Below are 27,539 nucleotides of genomic sequence, written 5' to 3'. Positions count from 1 at the left end.
CCCACCAAAAACGGTATTTACTGATTAAAAAAAAAAATCAACCATACATTATTGGAGTAGTGTAGGTTGAACTTAGACCAAAGTAGAAAGGAAATAAAATTAAAAAGAATAGGTTCCACATATGTGGTTTGTATAAATGGCTATATTTTAGACCTAAGAAAACGACAACAAGCTCAAATGATAGGATGACAACTAAGCCTGTGGGTAGATTACAACTGAACTTCTCAGTTATTAAAAAAAAAAAAAAAATCAATTTCCAAAGAACCGTCATCACTGAGTGGTTGTCACAGAGGCTTCTCTACAGAACACTCAGAATAGCACAGATTAAAAGTGAGGCAGGGAATGCAAAGCAACTATTTCTACATAACACTGTACGATACCCAACTGCATAGTGGGATGAGACTGGTTCAATTCCTGAAGGAGAGGAAATCAATGAAGGGATATTTGATGTGTAGACAAATAGATAAAATACCTGTCCAAACCCAACTAGAAATAGCAGACTAAATTTTCTATCTTTTATTGTGTTCACATTGTGTAACGGTTGCTCAAGTAAATATATGTGAAGATGCATAAGGAGACTGAAGAGATAAAGAATAAAAATGACTGAAGAATGTAAAACAAACATGGAACAAAACAAAAATCTGCAGTATGTGAATAGCTCTTCCCAATGACATTTAAATTAACTGTGTTTCAAATACAAATAGCTCAAGCAATGAGCTTCACATATAACAAAGGTTTTTATCAACTAATCTTTTAAAATTGTTTCAGTGATAATAAAAGATCAATTTTGGAAATGGTTCCTTGAATTATAAATATGTTATCATTTTACTATGCCAAATATTTTTAAACTGCATTTTGATTTGACTATTCTAATTGTAGAACAATTTTAAATCAAGAACAATAAAAAAAAAGAATGCATATGTATGTGTCATATTATATACCAAAACAACCAATGACATTATACTGCTGACTAAACAAAGCAACTTCAAAATTTCAGAAAGTTTAAGATATTTCTTATTTCAACCAATAGGCAATTGTTTTTTTTTCTAAAGTTTCCTTAAAGGTTATTATATATATCATTTTATGTATCTAAGCAATCACTACATAACTGAAATGTATTAGTTCAAAGTCTGATCATTTTTTTTTTTAAGATTTTATTTACTTATTTGACAGATAGAGATCACAAGTAGGCAGACAGGCAGGCAGAGAGAGAGGAGGAAGCAGGCTCCCCACTGAGCAGAGAGCCCGATGCGGGGCTCGATCCCAGAACCCAGAGATCATGACCTGAGCCAAAGGCAGAGGTTTAACCCACTGAGCCACCCAGGTGCCCCAAGTCTGATCATTTTAATATTTATTTAAAATATATATGATTTAGATGGTTACTATTTATATATTTTTTAAATTCCCATGATGCTGAAATTATAAGATCAAAGATGCTTTTCCAAACCAGTTCTGGTAAATAATAAGAATTTGTGAATACTATTCATTAGTCAAAGAAAAGCAGATGTTTTGATATGTTATTAAAATACATCTATTCAACAGGAAGTCAGCTTTTTAAATGTTGGTAAGCCACTATGGTTATAACTTTTCACAGAATTCTAATAAGTGATTAATATTTCCTGCATCAACAGGAATCCTCAACAGAACAAGAAAACAATAGAAAACAGAACGAGGAAACAATAGTCCTTTTATTTCTCATTTATTTATACATGCCTCTGAGAGTTACCTTTCATGAATTAAAATTATAGTTTAACAGATAAAAGAACCCATTTTGGGTGTTTGGTAATATCTATGCTTATTTTAACTTGGTTTTGTTCAATTTTAAATTATAATTGATCAATTTTATATTGTATTTGTTTTACATAAATTCCTTCTGATAAGTGGATTATAGGTAAGACCCATTACTTATTAACTGAGAATATTCTGCATTTTTTTAATTTGAGGATTCATAGTTGTTTGGGACACCTCTCTAATGTGGGTAGAATAAATCAAATATATTTCACATGGAAAAAATAATGTGATATCCTAAATATTCAAAACTTTCAAAGTCCAATGACAGAGTTTCTTGTATAACTGATATTGCACTTGTCTTTATGACTATACCTAGCTAAGAGACTATTCTTTAAAAACAAGATCTAGTCCAAAGATCTAAAATGTGCCATTTGTTGAATAAGAAGCTTGTCATTCTGTTTGCTGTAATAAGATACAGTGTTCTGTCAGTGCCTCAATTGTTAACAAAATACAAATGAAAAAGAAAGATCCCTGTCAAGTTAGCTAAACAGTGAAGAAAAAATGATGTGGTGTCTGGCTACATTTTAAATTTGTTGCTCTGAGAGCACATTTTTGCATGCTCAGAGTGAAAGTCTTCACGGACCCTGCCCACTCTTATCCTCTCTTTTCTTTCTGTAGACTCCATACTAAAGTAATCTTGAGCTCTGGGTCAATCATTTTCTGATAGCAAAGTAATGGGAATGGCAGAAGTATGAGCAAATTGTGATGGGGGGGTGGATTACCTGAGTGGCTCATTTGGTTAAGCCTTGGACTCTTGATTGTGACTCACATCATGATCTCAGGGTTGTGACAGCAAGACGCATATGGGGCTCTGTGCTGGGCATGGAACCTTCTTAAGATTCTCTCTCTCCCTCTCTTCCTGCCCCTCCAACCCCCACCTATTCATGTTTGCTCCCTCTCTCTCTCTCAAATAACAGTTCATAATTTTTAAAGTTTATGCAAGTGTATGGGTGTTTAGAGTAAAGGCATTAATCACATAACAACAAATGAAGAATAATAAAACAATGTGTCTCACTCTTCTCAAATTTATCAGTCTGCATTTTTAATTCTTATTTTCAAGAGGGTCATCTGCAAAATGCTTCTGAATGTTTATATTTTTGGAAGTTCCAGTGATCCAAATGCAAAAGTTAAACAGAGTTACTCTTTTGTTAATCCGTTTTTCCATTTGTGGATAATATACTTCACCTTGACAAGCAGGGACCGGTGCATCCCAGGCGTGATACCCATAGGAAGACTTCCTGCACACAGCACTGCTTTTCCCAACAAGTCGGAATCCTCGGTCACAAGCCCAGCGGACCACACTATTAAGCTGTCCACCTGTCTGACTGATAATGTATCCATGAGGTGGAGATTCTGGTGTACTACAGTAGAAAGCTTTTCAAAAGACAAAAGAATCACTGTATAATTAATGAATCGGAAATTCTTCCCAATCCAGTATTGTAATTACCATCTGTGTGAATTTTACTTCCTATGAATATCATAGAATTTTTTATCCTCTTGAATATCCACTGGCATAACTTTTGGGAGACAAAACTAACTGAACTTTTTATCATCACAGAAGAGGTCTTCTGAATTGAAATACCCATATTTCTCTTAACACCCTGGTGGTTCAAAATCTACAAATATTTCAGTGAATTTTGGAAGCTGGACCTCTTGTAATTTGAAGGACCTAAATGCCACAGTCTTCGTAGTAATATTTGAGAGCATGTTGTTTACATGTAACTTTGAAGTTATTTCTAGACACCTATATCATGTTAGGTCATGCATTTCACTTGGATTGATGTCTAAATAGATCCCCCACATCCCATAATCCTCTCTCCAAGTTTATTAAAGAGTTTCCATGCTGTCAAGAATGCTTACATATGGTGATAAAAATGTCAATAAAATAAAACTTTCTTCATCTTCTGAAGTCTGAAATGTCAAAAGATAATGTCAAATGGCTTTTTCATATATATGTACTTTTAAGACTATTCAGCCTGGCAGGATCTATTTACCCTTTGAAACTTCACTGTATTCATCCGAGAAAAATAAGACGTTAGCAGTAACTAGAAAGAAATAGATTGGACTTGGAATATATATGTCATAGCCTGTTATTTCTAAAGAAAAATATATAATATAGCAAGCTACTCTTGGGGTTAAAGTGGTGTTTTCAATATGTTTATATCAAAATTTATCATGAATATCAACATAAATAAGGCTTTAGTATATACTATAGTCAATTTAATGCTTATAATTGATTTGAATAATTTCCCTTTAGGTTGTTGTGATCATTAAAGCTACAATTTAATGTGCTGATTTTTAAATTCCAACTTTGGGCACAAATTAATAAAAAGACATTTATATTATACACGTGCTAGAAATATGATTCAAATATGAAAAAAATTAATGATGACTAGGGCATACATTTGAATTTTTAAAACATTTCTTCTTTGCATGCCTATAACATTTTTAAATCTATTGTAGGACAAAATTTATATATATAATAGTAGTGTGAGGTCAGTGACAAGTCAATTTTAAAATGTAAAAGACAAATTGCTAATAAATTAAAATCACATTATCATCTTATAGTTTTTAAATAAAAATAGATAAAAATTAATTTATTTGAATACTATATATGCAAATTTATATAAATGAGTAAATATGAGAGTATATTTTAAGAACTAAAATTCAAATTTTTGAAGACCAGGGTCAGAATTATTTATAAAATATTTATGAAAGTAATTTTCAGTTGAACTGATTAGCCATGACCATTGGCTTGGGGAAACATGGTCCAAGCACTGTACAGGAAACAGATGCCTAATTTGTTCTAAAATATCCTGTTATTGAGCACATACCCATGCCTCTGACATGACTTAGGATGGGAAAAAAAAAGAAAGTAACTTTTGCACAATGACTATTTATACACACTTACTCAACAAGAAAAGAAAATTAGTGGCTTAGTATCATTACACCTTATAAACAGGAAGACATATAGAAAAGTTATTTCATCTTGATATTAAAAAGGATTTTCAGTCCATATCTTTTTAAATACTACTCAGTGAAAAGCATTAAGGACAAAACAATTCTTTTTTTTTCCCAAAACTAAAGGTTTTTTATGATGTGTTAGTCATGTCCCTTTTAATATTAGCAATATCATAAATAGGTGGATAATATCAAAATCAAAGCTTTTTGCCATTTTATGTTTATCTTTTGTTTAACCTTCTTGTATAAAAGGTTTATTAAATAGGTCAGATAGACACACTTGAGCAACAATTTTGTGAGAATGCAAGGGAAACAAATCTATTGGGAAAAAGCATTAAAAATACCAGAGTTTAACTTATGTATAAGTCATCAATATCCTAAATGCTTTTTTTTTCCAATTTATTTATTTTCAGAAAAACATTATTCATTATTTTTTCACCACACCCAGTGCTCCATGCAAGCCGTGCCCTCTATAATACCCACCACCTGGTACCCCAACCTCCCACCCCCCCACCACTTCAAACCCCTCAGATTGTTCTTCAGAGTCCATAGTCTCTCATGGTTCACCTCCCCTTCCAATTTACCCAAATTCCCTTCTCCTCTCTAACGCCCCTTGTCCTCCATGCTATTTGTTATCCTAAATGCTTTTAATCCTTTCAAAAACCCCAAGAGGTAGGATTATCATGACCATGGGGACACAGATACAAGATTACATAAACTGCTCAAGAAGCCTTAGTGGAGGAGCTGTGGTTTAGATTTATGTCTAATTGAATAATGTCTATGTTTGTGCTCTGTAGCCACAACCAAACCGAGGATGTAAATGAGATGTGTACTGAAGTTGTAAGTATCACATACCTATATATCTTATCCGGAAACCTTTTTTGTTATTGCCATGATCTGCTGACCATTGGAGAAATACTTCATGACCATTGCTTGTTACATTAAAAGCAGATGAGTAATCTCCACTGAGGGAAATAAGCACTGGACTTTGAATATTTGGTCCTTTAGAAAGAAAATAATACAATTTAAACATAACTGAACAATCATGTTCTAATTTATCTTTAATATTTTATATATTTAGAATAGTATTAGATATGGTGACATTGCTCCAAAACCAATTTGTTTCATCAACGGTAGCTTAAAACATAATATCTTTGTTTTAAATATTTAATTCCACAGAAGAGTCTACAATTTGTAAAATAATTAGCTAACTACAGTTTTCACATGGTATATAGATAAACTGGATGTTGATACTTCTAAAAATAAGTACAAGATAAAATATAAGCTGTTGTTTCTCATATAAGCAGTTATTTACACTGAAGGTCTGCAAGTATAACCAGAGTAGTTGAACTGGATTTATGAATATGCAGTAAATATAAACCATGGTTACCATCATACACCTGAAGAACATCAAATTCCTTTTCTGTCTGGAAGAACTCTACAAACATGCTGATATTATATCCTTTTTCTACTGAGATGCTCCAGGCACACATCTGAAGGTTTGGGTAACTCTCAGGATATCCAGGGCTCAATATGACTCCTGTGGAATCTAGGCGTAATTCGTTGGCCGGGCAGAGCACTATCAAAGAAAGAGATCAAAATGCTCTAAAGTCATTGACTTCGAGAAAGGAAAATTCTCACATTGGTGTTGGTTTTTACCTCCAAACATGTCTTTCTGTAAAGCCCCTTGTGAAAATCCTTCCGTTTTATTGTAAGGATTTCAATGAGGTAGAAAATTAAATGTTAATTCCTACTTCTATCATGTTTGAAATAATAAACAGAAGTTTTCTTTTAGGTTCATTGTAACAGTTAAGATACTGCACAGGAAACAGATTTCCATTGCTCAGGAATAAACCTCAAAGAAGAAAGTAACCTAAGAAAATTTGGGGAGAGACAATCAAGTTCTATTCAATTTTATTCAAATTAACCAATATTTATAATTAGCTACTATGTGATAGACACTGTTCTGGGCCCTAGGGGATTACACAAATTAATAATACATGATTTCCGAACATCAAAACTTAGCAAATTATGCAAGATCCATCAGGGTCTTGCCCTTATAATTCCATAGCGAATTCCTTGAAGTCTAAACTTCTGTTTTTTTTTATTTTTGTGTCTTTGTATATTCATCTGTCACTTCGACCACCATTTTTCTATCTCTGTTCTATGAAAGTCTTACTTATCATTTGGAACCAAGACTCAGGGAGCAATGGTGACATCAAGCTTTTCCTGCCCCATAAATAGTTAAACATTACATGATTTGATATCTAGCTGGCCTGTTTCCTTAACACTCTATTACTACCACCTGTATGGCTGTCATATCCCTTAAATCATGTGGCCCTTACAGCAGGGACCATTTATAGCTTGTTTGTTTGTTTGTTTTTTACTCAAACGTTCTGCTTAACAGGTGCTCCATTAAAGTTTAACAAATTTACTGGTTAGAACAGAAACTATTTCAAATAAAGGCAGTCAACACTGGGGACTTTATTTAAAGTTTCTCTTATTTTCCATCCCCATTTCCACCCCTCATGACAAAATTAATTTAAATAAATTGAACTAACTTCAGGATAAACTAAAAAGGAAAGAAAAAAGTAAACCTTGGGAGAATAAGAAAATGTTTAAAGTTAAACCTGAGAGTAATTTAAAAAAAGATACCACATAAGAGTTCTGTAACTTTTAACATTATGGCCAGTTAAATATTTAGTATTTATGTAAAATAGACTTTTCTCAATTCTGCCAATCAAACATAAAACAAATACTCAAAGATCAATAATCATAAGAATTGGTACCTTGACAAATGGGAGGTGCTCCATCCATCTGGAGTCTTTCTCCTAATCTGCATGTCAGAATTGCATTGCCGACCAAAGTAAATCCTGGAAGACACTGATACCTAATAATGTCACCTATTTAAAAAAATAATAATAATAAGAGGCTTCAGATAGGCAACAAGGTGATGGTTAAAAATGAGCATGTTTCAATTGTAAAATCTGTAAATATTGCAGAATATTCTTTATTTTTAGTCATTTTCAATTGGTATAAAATTCTATCAGTTACAAGCAGGGATAATATTCAAAAATTTGAATTACAACTGCTTCATAGACACTGACCAATCAGAACTGAAGCCAAAAGCAAATTAGCTCCTACTACAGTAAGATTTAATGGGTGTATATCAGTTGGATATAAGCAATAGTGGTAAGGAAACAATCTAGTTGGTCATTAAAAATATATCAAGCAGTTAAAAGGATTCAAAGTTTCACTCTATATGAAGATTAAATTTACAGTAGTCATTAATATTTTCTTAATTCCCCAAAGCCAGTATCATGATAACAATAAGTTTGTTATGGCAACATTCTTTTGTTACATCATTTTTCAAAATATGAGATATTATTGGGATTGAATTTCCAACCTAGCTTTAAAAAGACTTTATTTTCAAATTGAACATAAGCCACCACTTATTTTCAAAGGTATGGAAATAAAGCATCCTAATATACCCTACATATTCTTCATTGTACGTTTTAGGCTTAAACCTGAATTCAAAAAAACATTTGTGTGTCAGAAAAGGCAACAAAAATAATACTTTGGAAGAAACCACCAGAATACATTTTATGGTTCAAATTCCCATACTGGATTTCCAGTCGTACATTCTAGACATACATGATTCTTGCTTTTGTCTATACTCCCTTTTGGTCTTTTCACTGTCACCCAATCTTAAGAATTGAAAGGGGAGGTGAACCTTGAGAGACTATGGACTCCGAAAAGCAATCTGAGGGGTTTGAAGTGGCGGGGGGGGGGTGGGAGGTTGGGGTACCAGGTGGTGGGTATTATAGAGGGCACGGCTTGCATGGAGCACTGGGTGTGGTGAAAAAATAATGAATAATGTTTTTCTGAAAATAAATAAATTGAAAAAAAAATCCAGAAAAAAAAAAAAAAAGAATTCCCAACAATCCAAAAGAAAGAGATTCTAAGATAGGTTGCTATTATTCTTTTTTGTTTCTTTTTAAGCAAACATCTCTATTAATAGTATGTTTTTTTTTAAAACTTGTCAGACTTTACCTATTTCAAATTCATCATCTTCTGTCAAAATTTCAGCATTGGGTACCGGTGGTGGAGGTTGGCACACTCTTAGTTGATAAGCTATAAAAATAGACAATGTGTTATTCCTTCTCTGAGAAAGTGTATACGTGAAAAAGCCCCAAATTATGCAAGGGTTATTTATAAGAATAAAAATCAATGGTATAATTTATCAAGTTTTAATTATTTATTTTTTAAACAGATTATAATATTGAGGGAAAATAAATCATTCCTTAGATACCAAAATATTCTCCTGTGGTAAGAACACTTACCTGTAACTCCTTTTTTCATATGCTCATTCTATTCCTCCTTATTATGTGCTTCAAAACACCTGTTATTTTTCTCTCTGACATGATCACAATTTGGAATTATATATTCATATTTGTTATGTGCTCAATGCCTATATTCCCCAAGGTTCACCACAGAATCCTTGTACCTAGCAAAGTGGCTGGCATATAGCTATAATTGCAAACAGGCACTCAATGTTTACTCTTTTTCAGGAGATATTTTAAACACTTTACTTATAATAACTCTATTATTCCTCACAAAAATGTTATTTATTTTATTACTTAATTTATGATTAGGTCTATAATTATTCCCATTTTATAACAGAAAACTGTTAAAGAGAATTAAAGAATTTGTCTAAATTACACAGCTACAATGTGACAAACCTGGGATTTGAACCTAGGAGTTTTGACTCTGGAGACTTCTCATACATGCTATATTAATATACTCGTGAAATACCTACTTGTTGAATTTCATGTTTCTAATAATCTACATCACTTGAATAGATCACCCCAATACATTGGAAATATTCTTATTTGGCATAATTTAAAGGCCACACAAAAAAAGGCCCTTTATGAATCCAAGCATCATGACTACTGGACCCATCTGATAACTATACACAATCGTTTACTTGATTAAAGTCTTATTTTTACTAAGCTTTTAAAGAATGTAATGTCATTTTGTTCAGTTAAGAAACATACTTGATTACTACAATAACATTTGAAAAAAAGCATGTTCCATATGCTTAGTTTTATTACTTAAACTTAGGAGTTAACTTATTTATGTTAACTCAATGAGCAAAGAAATTGACACACAACTCGTACAGGGTTAAGCCACGACTCGAGCCTCTGTCCTCTACTCCAAAGTCCATACCTTCAGTATTGCTCCTACCATGAGAAAATTATGACACTACTGAGGCTCACCAACTGGACCACTTAAAAAAGACTGCTCTAAAAGGAGATGGGTAAAATACATTATAAAGAATGAGTAAAAATTTTCCAGTTCTGAAGGGTAATCATGTGCATTAGAGCATTTCAAATAGAGGAGAAAACATGAGCAAAAATTTGGGCATCAGTTCATCATCATGTAACAAAAAGCCATTTATAAGAGGCCAATTGGTTAATACACCTCCAGGTTACTAAGCACAGAAAAAAGATGAAAATTTTTCAAAATGTAGCTGAAGAGGAATGAATCAAGGAAAATTTTTGTTTCAATTTCCTGCTGTAAATTGTTGTATGTCTCTTCAAACATCTTCCTTCTAGTACTTCAACCTGTTTATAAAATAAAAGCACTTGCTGTGCAATGATGATAATTTGCAAGTAAAACACTGCTCTACACAGAAGGGTTACCACTAGAGAAAAAACCCTGGGAAGGAAAAGTTTAACCCAGATTTCTGAGAAAAGTTTCGTTTAGAGTAACATTAGGAATTTTGAAAATAATTTTCCTGAATTTAGAACTTAAAAGGGGTATAATAACCAAGGCAAATGGTAATTATAATAAATGCCAACAAGGTAAAAGAAAGGGGATAGGAAGAGAGCCCCCATGGAGAAATCCTTAGAAGACTATGCTTCAGAGGATAGTATCTTAACTAATCTTGACAGAGAACAGAGATCAACTCAGAAATTAGTGAAGTGTAGAGATGCCCACATGTGTATTGTTTCACTTTTGTCAGCTGATAAATTTATTTTTGATTATCATGCTAATAATAAATTATTTTAAAGTAAAAGTGCATTTATATCAATGAGGAATCCATGACTATCACCATCTGTGGAACATGCTTAGAATAACCTACATTTCAGTTGCAGAGTTTAAAAGACCAGGGGTTGTAAATATTATTTATGAGGAATATGATGTTCAGAGATATTATGCTAATTTCCCAAGATCACATGAGTGCTGTGAGCTAAATTCTGTCCTATTCCCCGTTCTTTACCATAACCTACAGTTTTATAAACTATGTCCCTGGAGCCAAGGAATCACCTTGGGGTCATGGAGGCCTGAGGAGTTGTAATGTCTAGCCTCTCACGTCTACCACATAACAGCAATTCTGTGTTCATCAATTTTATAGATTTGAATTCTGAATAAACTTTCCTTTGAACAAATTTTTTACAACCCCTACCTAAGTAATTTCATTGATTCTTTTGATGTCAAGTCTTACTTGTGTTTTAATTCCCAAGTTTATGTCACCTGGATAAACACCTCTTCTGGATAAACAAATATTTACTAAATAACCTATAAATCACTGGTTTCTTTAGAAGGGAATGAGTCTCTAAACAGTATTTCCTAGGATAATTCTCCACTGTAAAATTGCAAATGGGCACAAAATAGGAGCAATTATGGATAAGAGTACTAGAAAATGAGATCTAAGCAGGCCCAGAGATGGTTTTTACTGTTGAAATATGTAATTCTGACTATGATGTAAAGGAGAAGGAAATATTGAAAGAAATCCCCTTGCATGTGCTTTTCTTTTGACTCTCAAACACAAAGTACTACAAAAAGATTAATCATAAACCGTTTTCAACAATTCTGTCCTCAGTCTTCATCAATTTCTACTCTTTTGTTCACTAAAATAAGTCTAAACTGTGTCCGGTGTCTTCCCCTTTTTTCTGCCAACATCTCAGTGTAGAACCCTGTCATTTAATACCTATTGTACTGAGTTCAATAGTACCCAACAAAATTTATGTCTTTCTTGGAACCTTGGAATGTTATTTGGAAATAAGGTTGTTGCAGATGTAATGAGTTAATTTGAGGTCATTTGAATTAAGTTAGGCCCTTAAACCACTATGACTTCTGTCCTTATGAGAAGAGAGAAGACAGAGATGGACCAGAGCAAAGACATGTGCCAGGGAAAGGGACGGGAATGCCAAAGATTTCCGGCTAACATCAGTAGCTAGGATGAGGCAAAGAAAGATCCTCACCAAAGCCTTCAGAGATAGTATGGCCCTATAGATACACTGATTTCATACTTCTAGCCTCTAGAACTGTGAGAGAAAAAAAATCTCTGCTTACTTAAAATATCCAGCTTGTGGTACCTTGTTGCAGCAGCCCTAGGGAATGAATGCACGTGTCTTATTAGATCTATAGGATGTTTCTTGCTTTCTGTGTCTTTCTAGAGCAATCCTTCCTACAGACAAAGGAGGTGATGGAAGGGAGGTAACACAATATGTTTCTTTGAATCCACTGTGTGCAAAGAACTCTGCAAGTTACTTTAAATGAGTTACTTCATTTAATCCCCGAATTACTACACCAAGATACGTGTAAGTAGCTTATGTTGCTAAAAGGGACACTAAATTTCAGAACGGTTGAATTATTTGCCCAGGTCAATGAGCCAGAATTTGAGCCATATGCTTGAAAACTAAGCCATATTTTCTCCGATATTTATAGATAAATCAACCTGGGCTGAAGAATTATTCTGTTCTGCCATTTCCTTACTATTAATATGTAACTTGTCATGGCCTTACAGATTAAATTTATAATCTTAGATAAAACAAGTTTTTTATCTTAATTCTAATCAACTCTTCATATGAGATGTCTGTTATATTTCACGTGAACATTCTCACGTTCCTTATATTTACCATGTTAATCCCCTACTAGGCACTGTCATTTTTGATAACCTTGCCAGCCTGGAAATTGGTACCATAATACTTAGCCTTGAGTGTTCTACTATCTCAAATTATTCCCCCTTTATCCATTAATGTATTAGTTCTTATTCCATGTTTAATTTGTGTGGGACTACTCGGTATGTATTTACATTTCCAATAATGTCTAACGGTTCATTTTGTTATTTAATAAATACATATTATTGAGGGCCTAGTGTGTGTCAGATAGCATGTAATATGTGCTGGGAATGTGATCATGAACAAAGCAGACACAATCCTGCCCTTATAGTCATTAATTGTCGGTGAGAAAGATATTAACCAAATTATCTTATTAATGAGTAGAAATTACCTTGTGGAAACAAGGAGCGTGTGTGTGTGTGTGTGTGTGTGTGCATGCACGCAAGCATATGTGTGTTGGGGAGAGGGATGACACACAGAATAACCCAGGCAGAGGAATCAGCAAGTGTGTTGGGTGGGGGGCTTTAGGAGGATGGGGTAGGGGTTGGGTGAGAGAGTCCTAGGCAGAGTGAGAAGGAGTAAGGAAGACCAGTAAGCTGGGGCTAAGTCCCCCAGGAGGCTAGGGGCCATGCTCAGGATTTGTTTATTGTAATCGGAGGAAAATTTGCAAGTCTGTGAAGTTTTCTGTCTGGGAAGAATGGGATCAGATTTCTCCTTTAAAATATAACTCTCTGAAAAGCAATCTGAGGGGTTGAAAGGGGTGGGGGGTGGGAGTTGGGGTACCAGGTGGTGGGTATTATAGAGGGCACGGATTACATGGAGCACTGGGTGTGGTGAAAAAATAATGAATACTGTTTTTCTGAAAATAAATAAATTGAAAAAAAAATAAAATAAGATATAACTCTGGCTAGGGTAGAAAAAATAAACACAATCGGAAGGGGACAAAGGTGAATATCCAGAGACTCCCCAAGACTCTATATTGCTGTGGCTGTTAAATAAACAACTGTTGATTGGATCTAAAAAAGCTCACAAGTGTCCTCAAATGACTTGACATTAAATTAAAAGTCTTGATTATGTTCTCCAAGAGCCTCTAACTTTGTTTAATTAACTTTAGTCCCATCTATTAACAGGTTTATAATTTTAACCACAAATGCAGAGTTTCCCTCCTCCACTTAAAACTCAAGTACCCGTGATTTGTTACGTCACCTATGATGCCATTCTCACCTCATAAAAAACATCAAACCACACTTTTACACTTTATCATAATAAACTTTGAAAAATCAAGCCTGTCTACAACCTAACCTTTACTGTAGTCTCTTCTGTTCCCTAATCAACATAGCTTCAAATGGCTGACGGTGTGACATTTGGCGACATGTCTAAAACTATATTCTGTAGAATTTTATTTTTATCAGTCTTGCTTTCTTGAAAGCTATCTTCCCATCTCTTTTATAATTTTGTCCTCAGATGACTAAAAAAGAGACATTGTCACCGATCACATTAGCCGAGTTAACCTCTTGTAGAGACTGTGTTTCACAACTATTTACCCTCTGGCAATTTTCACAGTCTAAGAATTATATACCGCCCATTTTCTTGCACTAGAATATAAACTGTGTGGGAGCAGGGACTTTTGATTATCTTATTAACAGTTAACTGGGGCGGCTGGGTGGCTCAGTGGGTTAAAGCCAGGTCATGATCCCAGGGTCCTGGGATCGAGCCCCACATTAGGCTCTCTGCTCGGTAGGAGTCCTGCTTCTCTTCCTCTCTCTCTCTCTGTCTGCCTCTCTGCCTACTTGTGATCTCTGTCTGTCAAATAAATAAATAAAATCTTTTAAAAAAAAAAAAAAAACTGTTAACTCCTCAGGTCATAATGTAACACCACATGGCAGTATTCAGTAAATATTTGCTGAGTGACTGAATGCTAGGACAATGAAAGAATGAATGAAGAATGAACAAAACATACATATTAAACAAATCCTTACCACATTGAGTGTGGACTCCATCCAGCCTCTCTGGGTTTAAATCCTCTTTCTAATGCTGACAAATTGGGAAATCGAGGGCAAGTTACTTAACCTTGACCTCACTTTTCCTCATTTGTAAATAGTAATAATAATAGCAATAACTTTATGCCAACTTAAACTGTGGTTATAAGGCTCAAAATGTTAATATATGCAAAGCCTGGCATATAGTAAGTACTCTACATGGGTAAGCTCTTATATCAAATTGGGAGTTCAATTCTTTCCATATATTTGGGTGTTCCAGATGAATAAGAACACTTGGTAAAATAAACTTTCTGGTTTTTCCAAGTTTTGCTATTCATTTTTGAAAAACATTTTGATCTGGCAATTACTGTAATAATTATGAGCAGTTTAGACATATTATCTTGGTCGGTAGAAGCAGGGTATAATAAGGCAATGGTTCGAGGTGTGATGAATCAGGTGTGAATCAGGGAATCCAACAGTGCAGCTTTGATTTTTTTGAAGATGTTTTTATCAAACCAATCAACATTACTGGGAAGAAAAATACATTCTCATTTTGTGTTGGTGAGTAAATACTTGTGTGCACAGGGCAGGCTGATCTAGTTTTTATTCTCGAAGCTGACTGTCTGTATTCTAATCTTGGCTCTGGTACTGGTTAGCTCTATGACCTCAGGTAAACTGCTCAGACTCTGTGCTTCAGTTTTCTCAACTGCAAAATAAACATAAAGCTAAGATTGAGTTAATATACTGTAAAGTGCTTAGAACTGCACCAGACACATATTATGATTTCAAAGGGAGAGTGCATTCTCTGTTTGGCAAAGGTTAACAGGAGCATGGCTGCTTTGATTACAGTTGTGCCCTGGACACATATCATCTCAATCTAACATGACTTTTCTCCAAACCCTGATGTCATTCAAAGGGCTACTGCCCATGTGATTTCCCAGGACACATCAGACTATTCACTTTGTTTCTGTTGTGATTTAGGTTGGAGATTCGAAAATGCTGAGATTCCTTATTTGTTTTACACTGATGTACACTACACTGTAATAGAAATTTCTTAGCTTCAGCAACTCATTCTATAGTCATGTATATTGTTTTATGTGTCTTGGTCTTAATACTGCTATTATAGTGCTCTGGAAATCATATTCAATATGTATTAATCATGTCAATATATTCAATATAATTATATATAATATATCATATTCAATATATATAATCACTAATTGAATTAAAGCAATATCACATCCTCTATATTATATAGGCTTTTGTTACTTTGGAAGAAAATAAATAGCTCTAGGATGAACCCCCAATACTGCATGATTCAGTACCATAGATTGACCTGGAAGTTACCTTCGAAATCACTTAGTCTGCTCTTGTGTTGAAAGGAGAAAAAAAAGGCCTTAGAGAAGTGAAGTGAGGTACACAAAGCCACATATCGAGTTACAGGTAGAATGTATATTTGAGTCCGTGTTTTCATGGATTATTCTATTTAGAAGCACCTTCACAGTTATGACCATTAATGAAAAAGCTGTGTAACAGATTATTTATACATTGAAAAATATACCTTTGATTTAAATCTGTTCTTTTTAGAAGAATCATTTTAATTGACATTCCATTCAATTTGAAACTACCATTTACTATTTAATAGTTATATAAGGACATCATATTCTATATGTCAGTAACTTTTTTTTTTTTTAAATGTAGGCTCCACACTCAGCATGGTGTCCAATGCAGGGCTTGAATTCACAACCCTGAGATCAACAGTCAGACGTTTAACCAACAGAGCCACCCAGGCATGCCTATATGTCAGTATTTTTTTGAGGATAACTATTGCTTAAATAGTGCCATGTTTTGGTTCAAATGTACACAGATCTCTGGTTCCTGGTTCAACAGATTTTGTTCTTGAAATTGCTTTAGAGTTTAATTCTGGCAATATTTTTCAGCTATTTTTAATTTCTTATTTTCGTTGCAATGAAACATCCAATCCAATTCCAGAAAAGGATGCTACATTTATCTACTTCAGTTCAACTGGGCTATTAAAGCTTCTTCCAAAAAGACAAGACAGAACACTGGGAAACTGCCATTCTTTCTCTAAACCAAAAAAATTCAAGTGTGCAACCTTTCTGCCAAGTACCAACATGGTATCTCTTAAAGAGGAAAAAAATAATTTTTTGTTCCAGTATAAATTCTAAGCTCTCTACAATGACTGATGGTGACTCAGATTAAGTCAAGTATGATAATTTCATGGTTTGGGAGAGATTTGGAGGAGGAAAAGCATTGATGATTACATGTTCATTCAGTTACATAATTTTATCAATCTTAATTCAAAAGTTATGTAAAGCAAGTTTAAACAGCTCCACTGAAAGAAGAGTTAGGAGTGTTTAAAATAAAAAGCTCCCTGAGTTCTAATTAAGAGATAAAAATAATATACAGTTTGTTTTTTTTTCCATTTTGGAGAAAATCTGCTAACAAGTTGACATGAACCATATAGGTAAGTTTCAGCACTTCTAAAATTACTTACAAATATCACTTTTGCTCCATTAATATTATACAGTCAATTTCTTTCTCTGACTATATAAGGGAGAATCTTAGAAATCAAGAGCAAATGACTCATACCTATATTTAGAGTTGAGACCAAGAAAGTCCCCATCATGAGAAAAGGATCAATAAGAAATTACTCTTGGTATTTCCCTAGAGATGGAATAACAGAAGTATAGCAAACAAAGCTATTGGAAATCTGAATTATCCATTAAAAAGTTTCAATATCTGCTTCATGAATTCACTTCCTCATATTCAGATAGCTCATTGAAATTATCTTGCTTTACTGCTGAGCTCATTAAAATCTGAAAAATTATACACCAATGCTGGTTGGCATATCAGTAGATAACATCAGTAGATAAGATCAGTAGATAACAGAGTGAGCACGTCAGCAATATCATTTGACCTTTGTCAGTCTCTGTTTTCCCTTTCCTCTTCATCACTGTAGTTTGGTTTGCTTTTGGTTGTAAAGGAACAATCTAATGCTATCTTTAACGATCATAAACTACTCTGTTTATTGAAAAGAAGAGAAAGAAAAGAGAAGAGAGAAGAGAAAGGAAAAGAAAAGGAGAGAAAAGAGATAAAAGAAAAGAGATAAGAAAAAGCAAGACAAGACAGCTCAGGTGTGTTCTTAGTTTAGAATTGGCCTGGCTCTGATGGGCTTTGATTTACTACTGTTGACCATAAACAATTTCACTAACAACTAGCATCAGACATGATTATTCTTTGACCTTGTTTGAACAAGACAAAAAGAAGACCTTTCCATAATTACGTCTAAGCACAATTAAAAACAAGAACACTGTCCCAACTGCCAAAATGACCAAGACCCTTCTATGTCAGCTAATATGAGTAAATGTTGTTTCCATACCAAATATTATTCCAGGTATGTTCCACTCCTTCCATCTTCTAGGGGAAACAAAATGTATTCAGATACCCAATTACAGGGGCACCTGGGTGGCTCAGTTGGATGTGTCTGCCTTTGGCTCAGGTTATGATCCTCGGGTCCTGGGATGAGTCCCATATTGGGTGCTGCTCCTTCTCCCTCTGCCTAAAGTTCCCTGTTTGAGCTCTCTCTCTCTCTCTGTGTCAAATAAATAAACAAAATCTTTAAAAAAGAAAAAGATACCCAGTCATAGAACTGCTCCAATTTTGTAACAACACCCAGCCTAGAAATAAAGCATGCTTCTTTGAACCCTTCCAGAACTATCTTGCACAGCACAAATCCTTTAACAAGTCTCTCCTAATACTCTCATACTGGGATGTCAGTATGTGGTGTGTTGTCTCACTCATTATGGTGAGCAAATACACGCAATTTTGTCTAACTGAAAGGTGTTCCTGATGGACTTTGGTTGGAGGGGACTGACAGTAAGACATGGTACAAAATAAATGCCATAAGGTATGAATGGATGTGCACATGGAGCCAAATGTCAAAATATATTAAGCAATTCTGGCATGATTTTAGGCATTTAAGTAATCACTAGTCATTTAAGTAACAGTAAATGGTATTACCTTTTCCTCATAACAGTTTCACCAGTTTAATTTTTTAGTTTCTTCACATTTTATATATATATATATATATATATATAAAATTGAATGATGTCCATACCCCTATGCTCTCTAGATATCAAACAATGAAACACTTTATGAGTTCCATGCTCTATCTACTGATATATGAAAGGAGGTCAGGTCTTTAGGTTGTGTGAGGCAAAGGGGTCACACAGTTCAAAGCTGCAGTGATTTATGTTTTATATAAAATGTGTCCTTATACCTGCAGCAGTCTCTTTTAGAATGAGACTTTGTCGAGTTAAATATACTTTCCCTAAATACAGCATTTATTGTAAAAGCAACATAAACTTAAAAGATGACCTAAAAGTTATTACAAGCCTTTTAAACACAGCTTCTTAAAAATAATCTGGAAGTTAATATTTATTCAACTCATTCCTTCACAGAAGAGGTACCAATGGATAAAAACACTGGAAAACAATGGATGACATAAATTAAATCATAATATAAATAATTATATATTATATAAATAATATAAATTGTGCTTACTTAGAAAGTCTTCTGTATATAAATTTAAGTTCTCTAACATTCTGATAGAAAAAGCAGTGCCAGGATAATAGATTTAAACATGAAAATGATACCTTCTGCTTTAAAGGAGTAAATATATAATCGGATTATGCTATAGTCTCCTTGTTGTTTTGGCTGCTGTAAATCAGACTCCCAATAAAAATTATCTTCTTTTCGCACAGTGTCCTTACCACATTCTGGAAACCACAAACAACATACCAAGTTGCAAATAATCTGCTTATCATTGTGAACTTGTAGGTCACAAAGAAGAGATGCACTACAAAGTTTGAAGTGCAAGGTTTTAATTAGAAGGGGCACTTCCTAGAAAGTGAGATGACATCATCTCGCTAAAAATTAAAATCACTTTTGCCAAATTTTTAAGGAAAATTAGATTTATAGGCCTTTAAGTATAATATATGTGTTCAAAATTACCAGCTTGAGACATTGCTTGGCATTCTGTAAGAACTCTTTATATTTTAGCTATTTTTATTGCCAGTGTTGTTGTCATTTTTTTTTAAGATTTTTATTTATTTATTTGATAGAGAGAGAGATCACAAGTAGGCAGAGAGGCAGGCAGAGAGATAGGGGGAAGCAGGCTCCCCGCTGAGCAGAAAGTCCGATGTGGGGCTCGATCCCAGGACCCTGAGACCATGACCCAAGCTGAAGGCAGAGGCTTAAACCACTGAGCCACCCAGGCGCCCCTGTTGTTGTCATTATTTAAGAGGTCATTCTACGGAATCATATGGACCTATTTTGAATTCGGCAGTTCTTCTCTTAGTTCTCTACCTTTATGTAGGTTAATTTTTTTTCTTTCAGTTCTTACATTATTAAAATGGGGATAATAATACTTATCTTGCAGAACTATTACAAAAATTAGCAATAATACATGAGAAATAGCTAGCAGAGAACCCAGCATATTAAGTTTTCAGTAAATGGTAGCTATCACTATTCTAGTGACTAATGTGGAAAGTAAGTGTCTGCAAAAACAATGCCTTTAAGAAAGGGTTTTATTTTGTTTTGTTTCTTTAAGACAGGTTTTGTGTAATTTACTTTTAAGAAGTCACTGATGAGGACTGAATATTGTTAATATTTATTACAAGCTAAACTCATTTTAACTCTACAGCAGATATCAAGAAAATTTAGCTCTTACTTTAGGAAATTACAATCCCAGCAATACAGAGACAAAAACACTTTCTTAGATAAAAAAAGAAGTATGATATCTGAGATAAAGTGCCTCAACATTTACACCTGTCCTATTTTTTTCATTGCACAGAACTTTCATTTTTCAAAGCTTTTTATGAATGTTATTTTTGATCATGAAAGGCTTTATGAAGGTGATGTTTTATAAAAGACAGATGGCTGGCTGGATCTCATAAACGAAGTCAGGTTGGGAGAAAAGAAATGCATTTTTTTCTCTTTTCAAAGATATTAAAAACACGTTAATAAATAAAGCCTAAATGATCAGTGTGACCTTTAGGAAAGTATGTGAAAAGATTGATCTGTCAAATTTATAAAATAAATACACAAGTCCTAAGAAAACTACTTCTGACTTACTGTACGGCATAACACAAGGACCTATTAAATTGGTAATAGAGTTTAAAGTTAGGGAGTTAGGGAGTAAACCATTCTAAGCTTAGGTATACTTAATCAGCTTAACAGTGTTAAATAGTGCATTACCTCCCTGGTTTTCTTTTTGTTTCTGTGAAGGGAAATGCATGCATCTACGTGATCATAAAATAATCTTTAAAAAGTTGTAATACAGCTCAAATAAAATCCATTAAACTATTTTAAAAAGATTTTGAACTCTTTCCACTGTAAGACTAAAATATAATCAGTCAGTAATATGAATGCAAAAAGGTTAAGAAGCATAAATGTGATCTGTGTCCTCAAAAATGTACTGCCTATGATTAAACTCACGAGACTTATAAAACAATACACCATGCTGTAATAAGTTCTCAAATTTTGGGAAGAGAAAGTGCAATCATAGAGAAGATGGTTGTGATCCCTGTGAGCTCAAATTGTCAAGAAATGGAGGAAATGGGACTTAAGGGGAGGAGACAAAAAGAACGGAAGATAAGTATGAAGTCATATAAGAAAGGATGTTCAGGAGACAGCTGGAGAACCAATCTGACTGGAGTCAGAGTAAGCGCTGGGGAGTAAGATTCATTGAAATGGATTATAGGGTAGCTTTAAATTTGATTTAATGTAGGCATCCCACAATCTTGAAAAAGAGTCAAAATGAAAGCAGTACTTCAGGAAAATTATCCTACTAAGGTTGGCGGAATGTAAGACACCTGTCAATTTTTAACGTGAGCCCTAGATACATCCTCAAATTCCAAGGTTATTTAAGGTTTAGGTAAAATTCCCAGGGATGTTGATTCAAATGTTATGGTTTTCTTGGCTCTGGCAATTGTGCCTTTTTGTGAAATTTCAATTATAAACATAAATAAAGATCAGCCCTCTATTAGAAAACCTAAAACGTCAGATAAGACAAAGTCAGGAAAGGAACATTACTATTGGGCATTATGGTAACTGTATTTTATCCATTGCCTCCAGTTCTCCTAATCTCTGCAATGTAATGCTGATAATAGTAATAATGACAACACTTATTGGGTTGAGCTCTACAAAACTGTCAATATTCAGCATTTTTTAACCAATTATTTCATGTGGTTCAACCTAATGTGTTGCTGTAATTGGAGTGATTTCTCTATTGTCTCTCATAAAGGCTGCCAGCAATCCCACCATGTTGTTTTATAACTGAGGAAAGCGGAAACAAAAGAGTAACTTGTCCAAGGTCAATGGGAAAACAAAGTGCTAAATAAGCATTTGATCTTCCTTTCTAAGCTAATTCCATTGTATTATAAGTGGCCCAAAAATCATTATAGAAGTAAGGTGAACTATATTTTAGAATGAGAAAAAATATATACATATATACATTCACATAAATATCTACATAAATCCACTTCATATTTTGTGTATGACATTCTGTCATCCTTCTATTTTCTATATGAACACACACACACACACACACACACACACACATCTTTTTCTCTGGCAATATTTCTCCTTTGAAATGTCTTATTTGAAAAGTCTTATAAGAAAGGATATATCATTAGGAATAAACATTTTCTTATTTATAACGGAACACAGTCAATTTGAGATAAGGGGAGATTTTTTTAAAAAGCTCTGTATACCATCTGGGTGTTCTTTGAAAAGGTTAATGTTATGAAGAGAGGACCCAGAATAATTCTATAAAAAGAATTAAAATTGAAACTCCTCGTAAATTATTTCACGGGAGTAAAAGCTATGAACTTAGTGATCTGGAATAGTCACTTAAAAGTGTAAAATTCTAGAATAGATAAGTTTTGAAATAAGAGTATAAATGAATGAGTAATATGATCTAAAGCATAAAGATATCGAATGCTATTTTTAGAAAGACTCACAGCAGGTTGAATAGATTAAACATTTTGTATGAAAAATCTATTGATGTCTCAAAATTACATGCAATAAAATATGAACAGCTGGTTCTCTTTTATTGGTTTCTGCACAAAAATGATTATTTTCTACTGAGTAATTACTGACTGATTTATTTCCTATTTCCATTTGCTCACATTTTAATGTCCCTAAACGCTTAAAAGAGGTCATTCTTTGCAAGTAAATGTGTTCGAAATGATTTTTTAAAAGTGTCAAATTTTAATACCTCTTCAATCATTGGTAAAATATATATATTACACTCAATTTTTCCAGGACAATTTTAAATTGAAATAGTGCCAAATAAAATAGAAACTCTTAGATAATACCAACCGTGGTAACTGAGCACAAAAAAGCCACTTGTTGTGAAATCACTGTGAAATTTGATTAGAATCTGATTTGAAGTGCTATAGACTGATTCCAAAGCTGTATTGCCACTGAACTGTCCAATCTGAGGTGAGTTTTGGTCTGGTCCATCCCTATTAGAGAGAGACAGAGCAGGGAGGGGAGAAAGAGATACTGAGATTGGTTTTTTTTTTAAGAGAGTTTTGCACAAGGTTTAAAGAAAGTATTACATATGAAATGGCAAAGAGGCAATAGATGAAATAACCAATGATTAGGGCCAAATCATACTGGAACAATATGTTTTTTTGGGGGGGTAACGAAAGGCACGCATATTTGTTATAATCAGTTCCATTGCCCCTGGTGTTTCAAACACAACCCATAAGGTCCCAAATGCTTGAATTTGCCCTCCTTTTAGTTTCTTCAAAACAATCTTGAAAATCAGAGACTGTTAAATTTTGAAGGACTCTTGGAACTCATCCAGTAGTTCAGGTAACCAGCTGTCAATAATTAATTCAGAGATTTTCTTTATAATACGTTTTTAAGTAAAGATGTTTCATTAACAGGATAATTATAATGCAAATATATTTTATAACAAATTATAATGACAGAAATTCAATCATATTAAATTATTACGATTTGAACTTAGGTCCTTAAATATCACTGGTTTTCTAAATAGAGAACTTTGCACATTAATTTAATAATAAATTTAACATCTTTTTTAACCCACAAAACCTTTTGTTCTGTGTAGCTGCTTCATGGGCAAATGAGTCAAAACCTGTTTCTCTTGTTTGTCTCATTCTACAAAATACATACTGTCACCCTCAGTTACTCACACCAATTCAAATATCAGATGGGATGACAATTTGTAAAGGACTGTGATAGATTTTCATTCCTACCTAGTTTCATTGTTATATATAGTTGAATCAATCAATAACAATGGTCCTGGCTTACCATACAGTAATGAAATCATAGATTGGTTCTGTTTGAAGGACAGTAAAATTGATGTAGATTCCATTCCCAGGGGGTACTCTCACAAGCCAAAAACAGTCTTGAAAGTTAGGATATTCATCAGGATAGCCAGGAGAATAAATGGTGCCATTCATTGCAGTTATATTTCCTCCACAAAGAGCTACAGAAATAATACAAAAAGACTATTAAAATAAAATGACAATGAGCTGATCATAGAGAAAAAGAGCAAACATTTCATAACACATAGCAGCATTAAATACATTTATATTATGTTCTTACCTCAGTTAAGGTATATAAAATTAGGTTGGCAACCATGAACAATATGTAGTCTGCTTTTATTTATTTTTCAATATGTGGTATGTTACATAGTTATTTTTATTTATTCATAGATTAGTAAATATTTAGATTTTCTTCCTTCTTCTCAAATACTTTATCAATACATACACTGTTCAACTTCTACCTTATATCATGTATACATATAAAGCCATATAAAAGATTTAAGTTCTTTTAATTTAAAAGGATTTTTAGAGAAAATGAGTCCAAATTCAGTAGCAATACCTGCATTAGTGGCTTACATAAGAATGATTATTAAACACAATTCCCTGACCCACCCAGACACACACACACACACACACACACACACACACTCACACAGGAGAAGCTCTAAAGTGTTAATGGACTGTAGTCTTACTTCCAATGGAGAAGGTTGGAAATCCTGCCAATAATGATAAAATCAATTATTCATTTTGGAACATTAAGGATTTTGATATGGGTACTAACTATAATTCTCAACTGAAAAGAAGACTGTATATTTAGCACGCTATTTGAAGAAGATGACAAAAAAGAGTGCCAAGACCAGAATTATTAAACACAGATGATATCAACTATAACATAGCTTCAAATTAGAAGCATACCTTCACACCTTGGAAGTGGATGATTCCAATTACGACTCACTCCGTGAAGGCAAGTGAGAGCTGAATTTCCAATTAGTGTGTATCCAGGGAAACATTCAAATGAAATGGTTTGACCCACAGTAAAATCATTGCCAATTACAAAACCATTTCGAAATGGGCGTGGATCAGGACAGCTTTGCAACTGATAGGCTGGAAAGGGAAAGAGAAAGACGTATTTCCTTTCTGAATATCAGAAAGACCACAGATGGGTACTATTTGCAACTTGCAAAATAGATGCAGTGCTGCTTGTCTTTGGCTATAAATAGTAATTCAGGTTTATAATAAGTGATGTCAGTGGCAGTGTGATATAAATTTCTTCTTGTCTATAATTTTCATATTTAAAATGTTAGTACAATTCATAGAAATGCATCAAGTTTCTTCTGCAATCTATCTAAATTATAAGTTTTGATGAAAATGTAAACTACTCTCAAAGCCACAATTTTAATCTGACACATTTTGATTCCTTTACGTAGAATGCAGTTGATTCCTGGTTTTATTGCCTGTATGCAGAATAAAATAAGCGTATGCATAAGCCTAATTCTGAGTCTTTTTAAATTTGTTTTTTACTATTTTTTCCTCAAAAAGAAACCACCAAAAACAAAAACAAAAAACTATAGTATCCCTCTGTTGGGTTTCTCCAAATAAATTATTTAATAAATATGAAGTATTAGGAAATAAGTTTCCTTCTAATACAAATTTTGTACTTCAGTTATCATGATATTTTTAGCATAGTAGTATAACTATGTGTTTATTTGTTCATATCCCTCTTGTTCTGTGTGAAATCAAAGCTCCTGTTTTGTTTATCACTGTGAACTAAAGGCCTTGTCCATTCAAATAGTAGGTACTTAATGAATATTGCCAAATAAATTTTGAAGTTATAAACAGTATAAATATTCATATGCTCATGTCAATATGATTAATATTTGGGACTTTGTTTTCAAGAATAGTAAAATTGTATTATTATTAATAATATTTAAATTACCAACAATCAGAGTCTATTTTCCATTAACCACTAAGTTCTAAATTTCCCAAATCAAAAGATTGCATTTGCAGTTGAATCAGTAACCTTAAATTGTTTATTAAAATGTAACACAAGGGGCGCCTGGGTGGCTCAGTGGGTTAAAGCCTCTGTCTTAGTTAGGCTCAGGTCATGATCCCAGGGTCCTGGGATGAAGCCCCGCATCGGCCTCTCTGCTCAGCAGGGAGCCTGCTTCCCCCTGCTTCTCTGCCTACTTGTCATCTCTGTCAAATAAATAAATTAAACCTTTTAAAAATATATATATATAACTCAAATTTTTAAGCTAGAAATTTCAGAATTAACAATTTCCTTAAGATACTAAGTGCTTTTTTCCTTAGTCTATCTTTTTTATTTGAATTAATATTCCACATATACAAAAAAATCAAAACCAAAGGCATCATTCCAATTTAAGACAAATGTGTATCATTTGATTTTTAGGAGTTAGAGTATATCATTCTATTAAACAAACCCTTTCAAAGTTTTATTCACACTTAAAAGATTTTATCCAGTTTTATTGAGATGCAATCAACATACAGTGCTGCATGAGTTTAAAGTCTATAACATGATGATTTAACTTCTATATAATGTGAAATGACAACCACAATAAGTTTAGTTAATTAGATAATTTTGAATAGGATAGACTCAGACAAATGTATGATCCTGCAATAAACTCTGTAACATTTTACCCTCCTATGTATTTTAGTTTAATAAGGAAATAGAGGAAATAGATTTTAAATATTCAGGAAAAAGTCCTCACCCCATATCATATACAATACAGAACTTAACTGACTGCCAGTAATAACATTAATTTTGGAAGGAAGTTTTCCAGTTTAAGGTTACACTTGATTGTATAATATACATTTTTCCAAAATTCAGAAAGCTCTTAAAATCTGATCACAAAAACATCCAAAAGTAACGATGATTCTTTGAATCTGTATAAATTATTTCTCAAAAATGCCATTAGTTCAATAATATAAGTGTATAAAAGCACAGATAGTTTTAAAATGAAATATAATTCACAAATAATATCTAGTGAGCTATAATGATGTAACACATGTCTATAATGTCAACAGTATTAATATATCAATAACAATAAAAATCCTGTATCTTTTATGTTTTTGTTATATAAATAATGAATCTTTTTTTAGGGAACATTGACTGAAAATGCAGTTAGTAAAATTCAAATTCTAATTACACATCATTCAAAGAAGAGCATTATTTTGAGAGGCAGAAGGAAAAAGAGGGAAGGATAAAAAGATGAAGCCTGGTTTAAAGTAAATAACAAGGTGCTTGGCATAGGCCATGAACACCTGCTAGAGAAAGACTACAAATATTAGCTCCAAGTCTTCTGGCAGCAAATAAGAAACTTAATCCATTGCCCAATTGTTTTTGAAATAATTAAATTCCTTGGGAACATGGTTGATTCCATGCTGAGAGGTGGCAGAAATTACTTCTATTTTATGTAAATGATGATGTGTGATATTGTGTTCTTAAGTAATGTATTCAAGCATAATGCAAATTATAATTATTTTAGACC

At 33.4% G+C, this 27,539-nt stretch overlaps 1 protein-coding gene across 1 annotated transcript in view; it reads right to left on the bottom strand.

The window, feature by feature from the left end:
- Nucleotides 1-27,539, bottom strand: part of CSMD3 (CUB and Sushi multiple domains 3) — a 1,253,935-nt gene that overhangs the window by 83,591 nt on the left and 1,142,805 nt on the right. Inside the window, exons 43-50 of the mRNA XM_044245069.1 lie at nucleotides 24,946-25,134; nucleotides 24,014-24,191; nucleotides 23,051-23,196; nucleotides 8,806-8,886; nucleotides 7,542-7,655; nucleotides 6,143-6,331; nucleotides 5,608-5,754; nucleotides 2,977-3,165 (exon numbers count right to left, since the gene is read on the bottom strand). Of these exons, the coding sequence (XP_044101004.1) occupies nucleotides 2,977-3,165; nucleotides 5,608-5,754; nucleotides 6,143-6,331; nucleotides 7,542-7,655; nucleotides 8,806-8,886; nucleotides 23,051-23,196; nucleotides 24,014-24,191; nucleotides 24,946-25,134 (1,233 nt within the window). The remainder of the gene's footprint in view (nucleotides 1-2,976; nucleotides 3,166-5,607; nucleotides 5,755-6,142; nucleotides 6,332-7,541; nucleotides 7,656-8,805; nucleotides 8,887-23,050; nucleotides 23,197-24,013; nucleotides 24,192-24,945; nucleotides 25,135-27,539) is intronic.

The sequence above is a fragment of the Neovison vison genome, chromosome 4 (assembly GCF_020171115.1).
Source record: "Neovison vison isolate M4711 chromosome 4, ASM_NN_V1, whole genome shotgun sequence".
Classification (NCBI taxonomy): Eukaryota; Metazoa; Chordata; class Mammalia; order Carnivora; family Mustelidae; genus Neogale; species Neogale vison.
The sequence above is the reverse complement of the archived record's forward strand: the minus strand, read 5'-3'. Positions and strand labels throughout refer to the sequence as shown.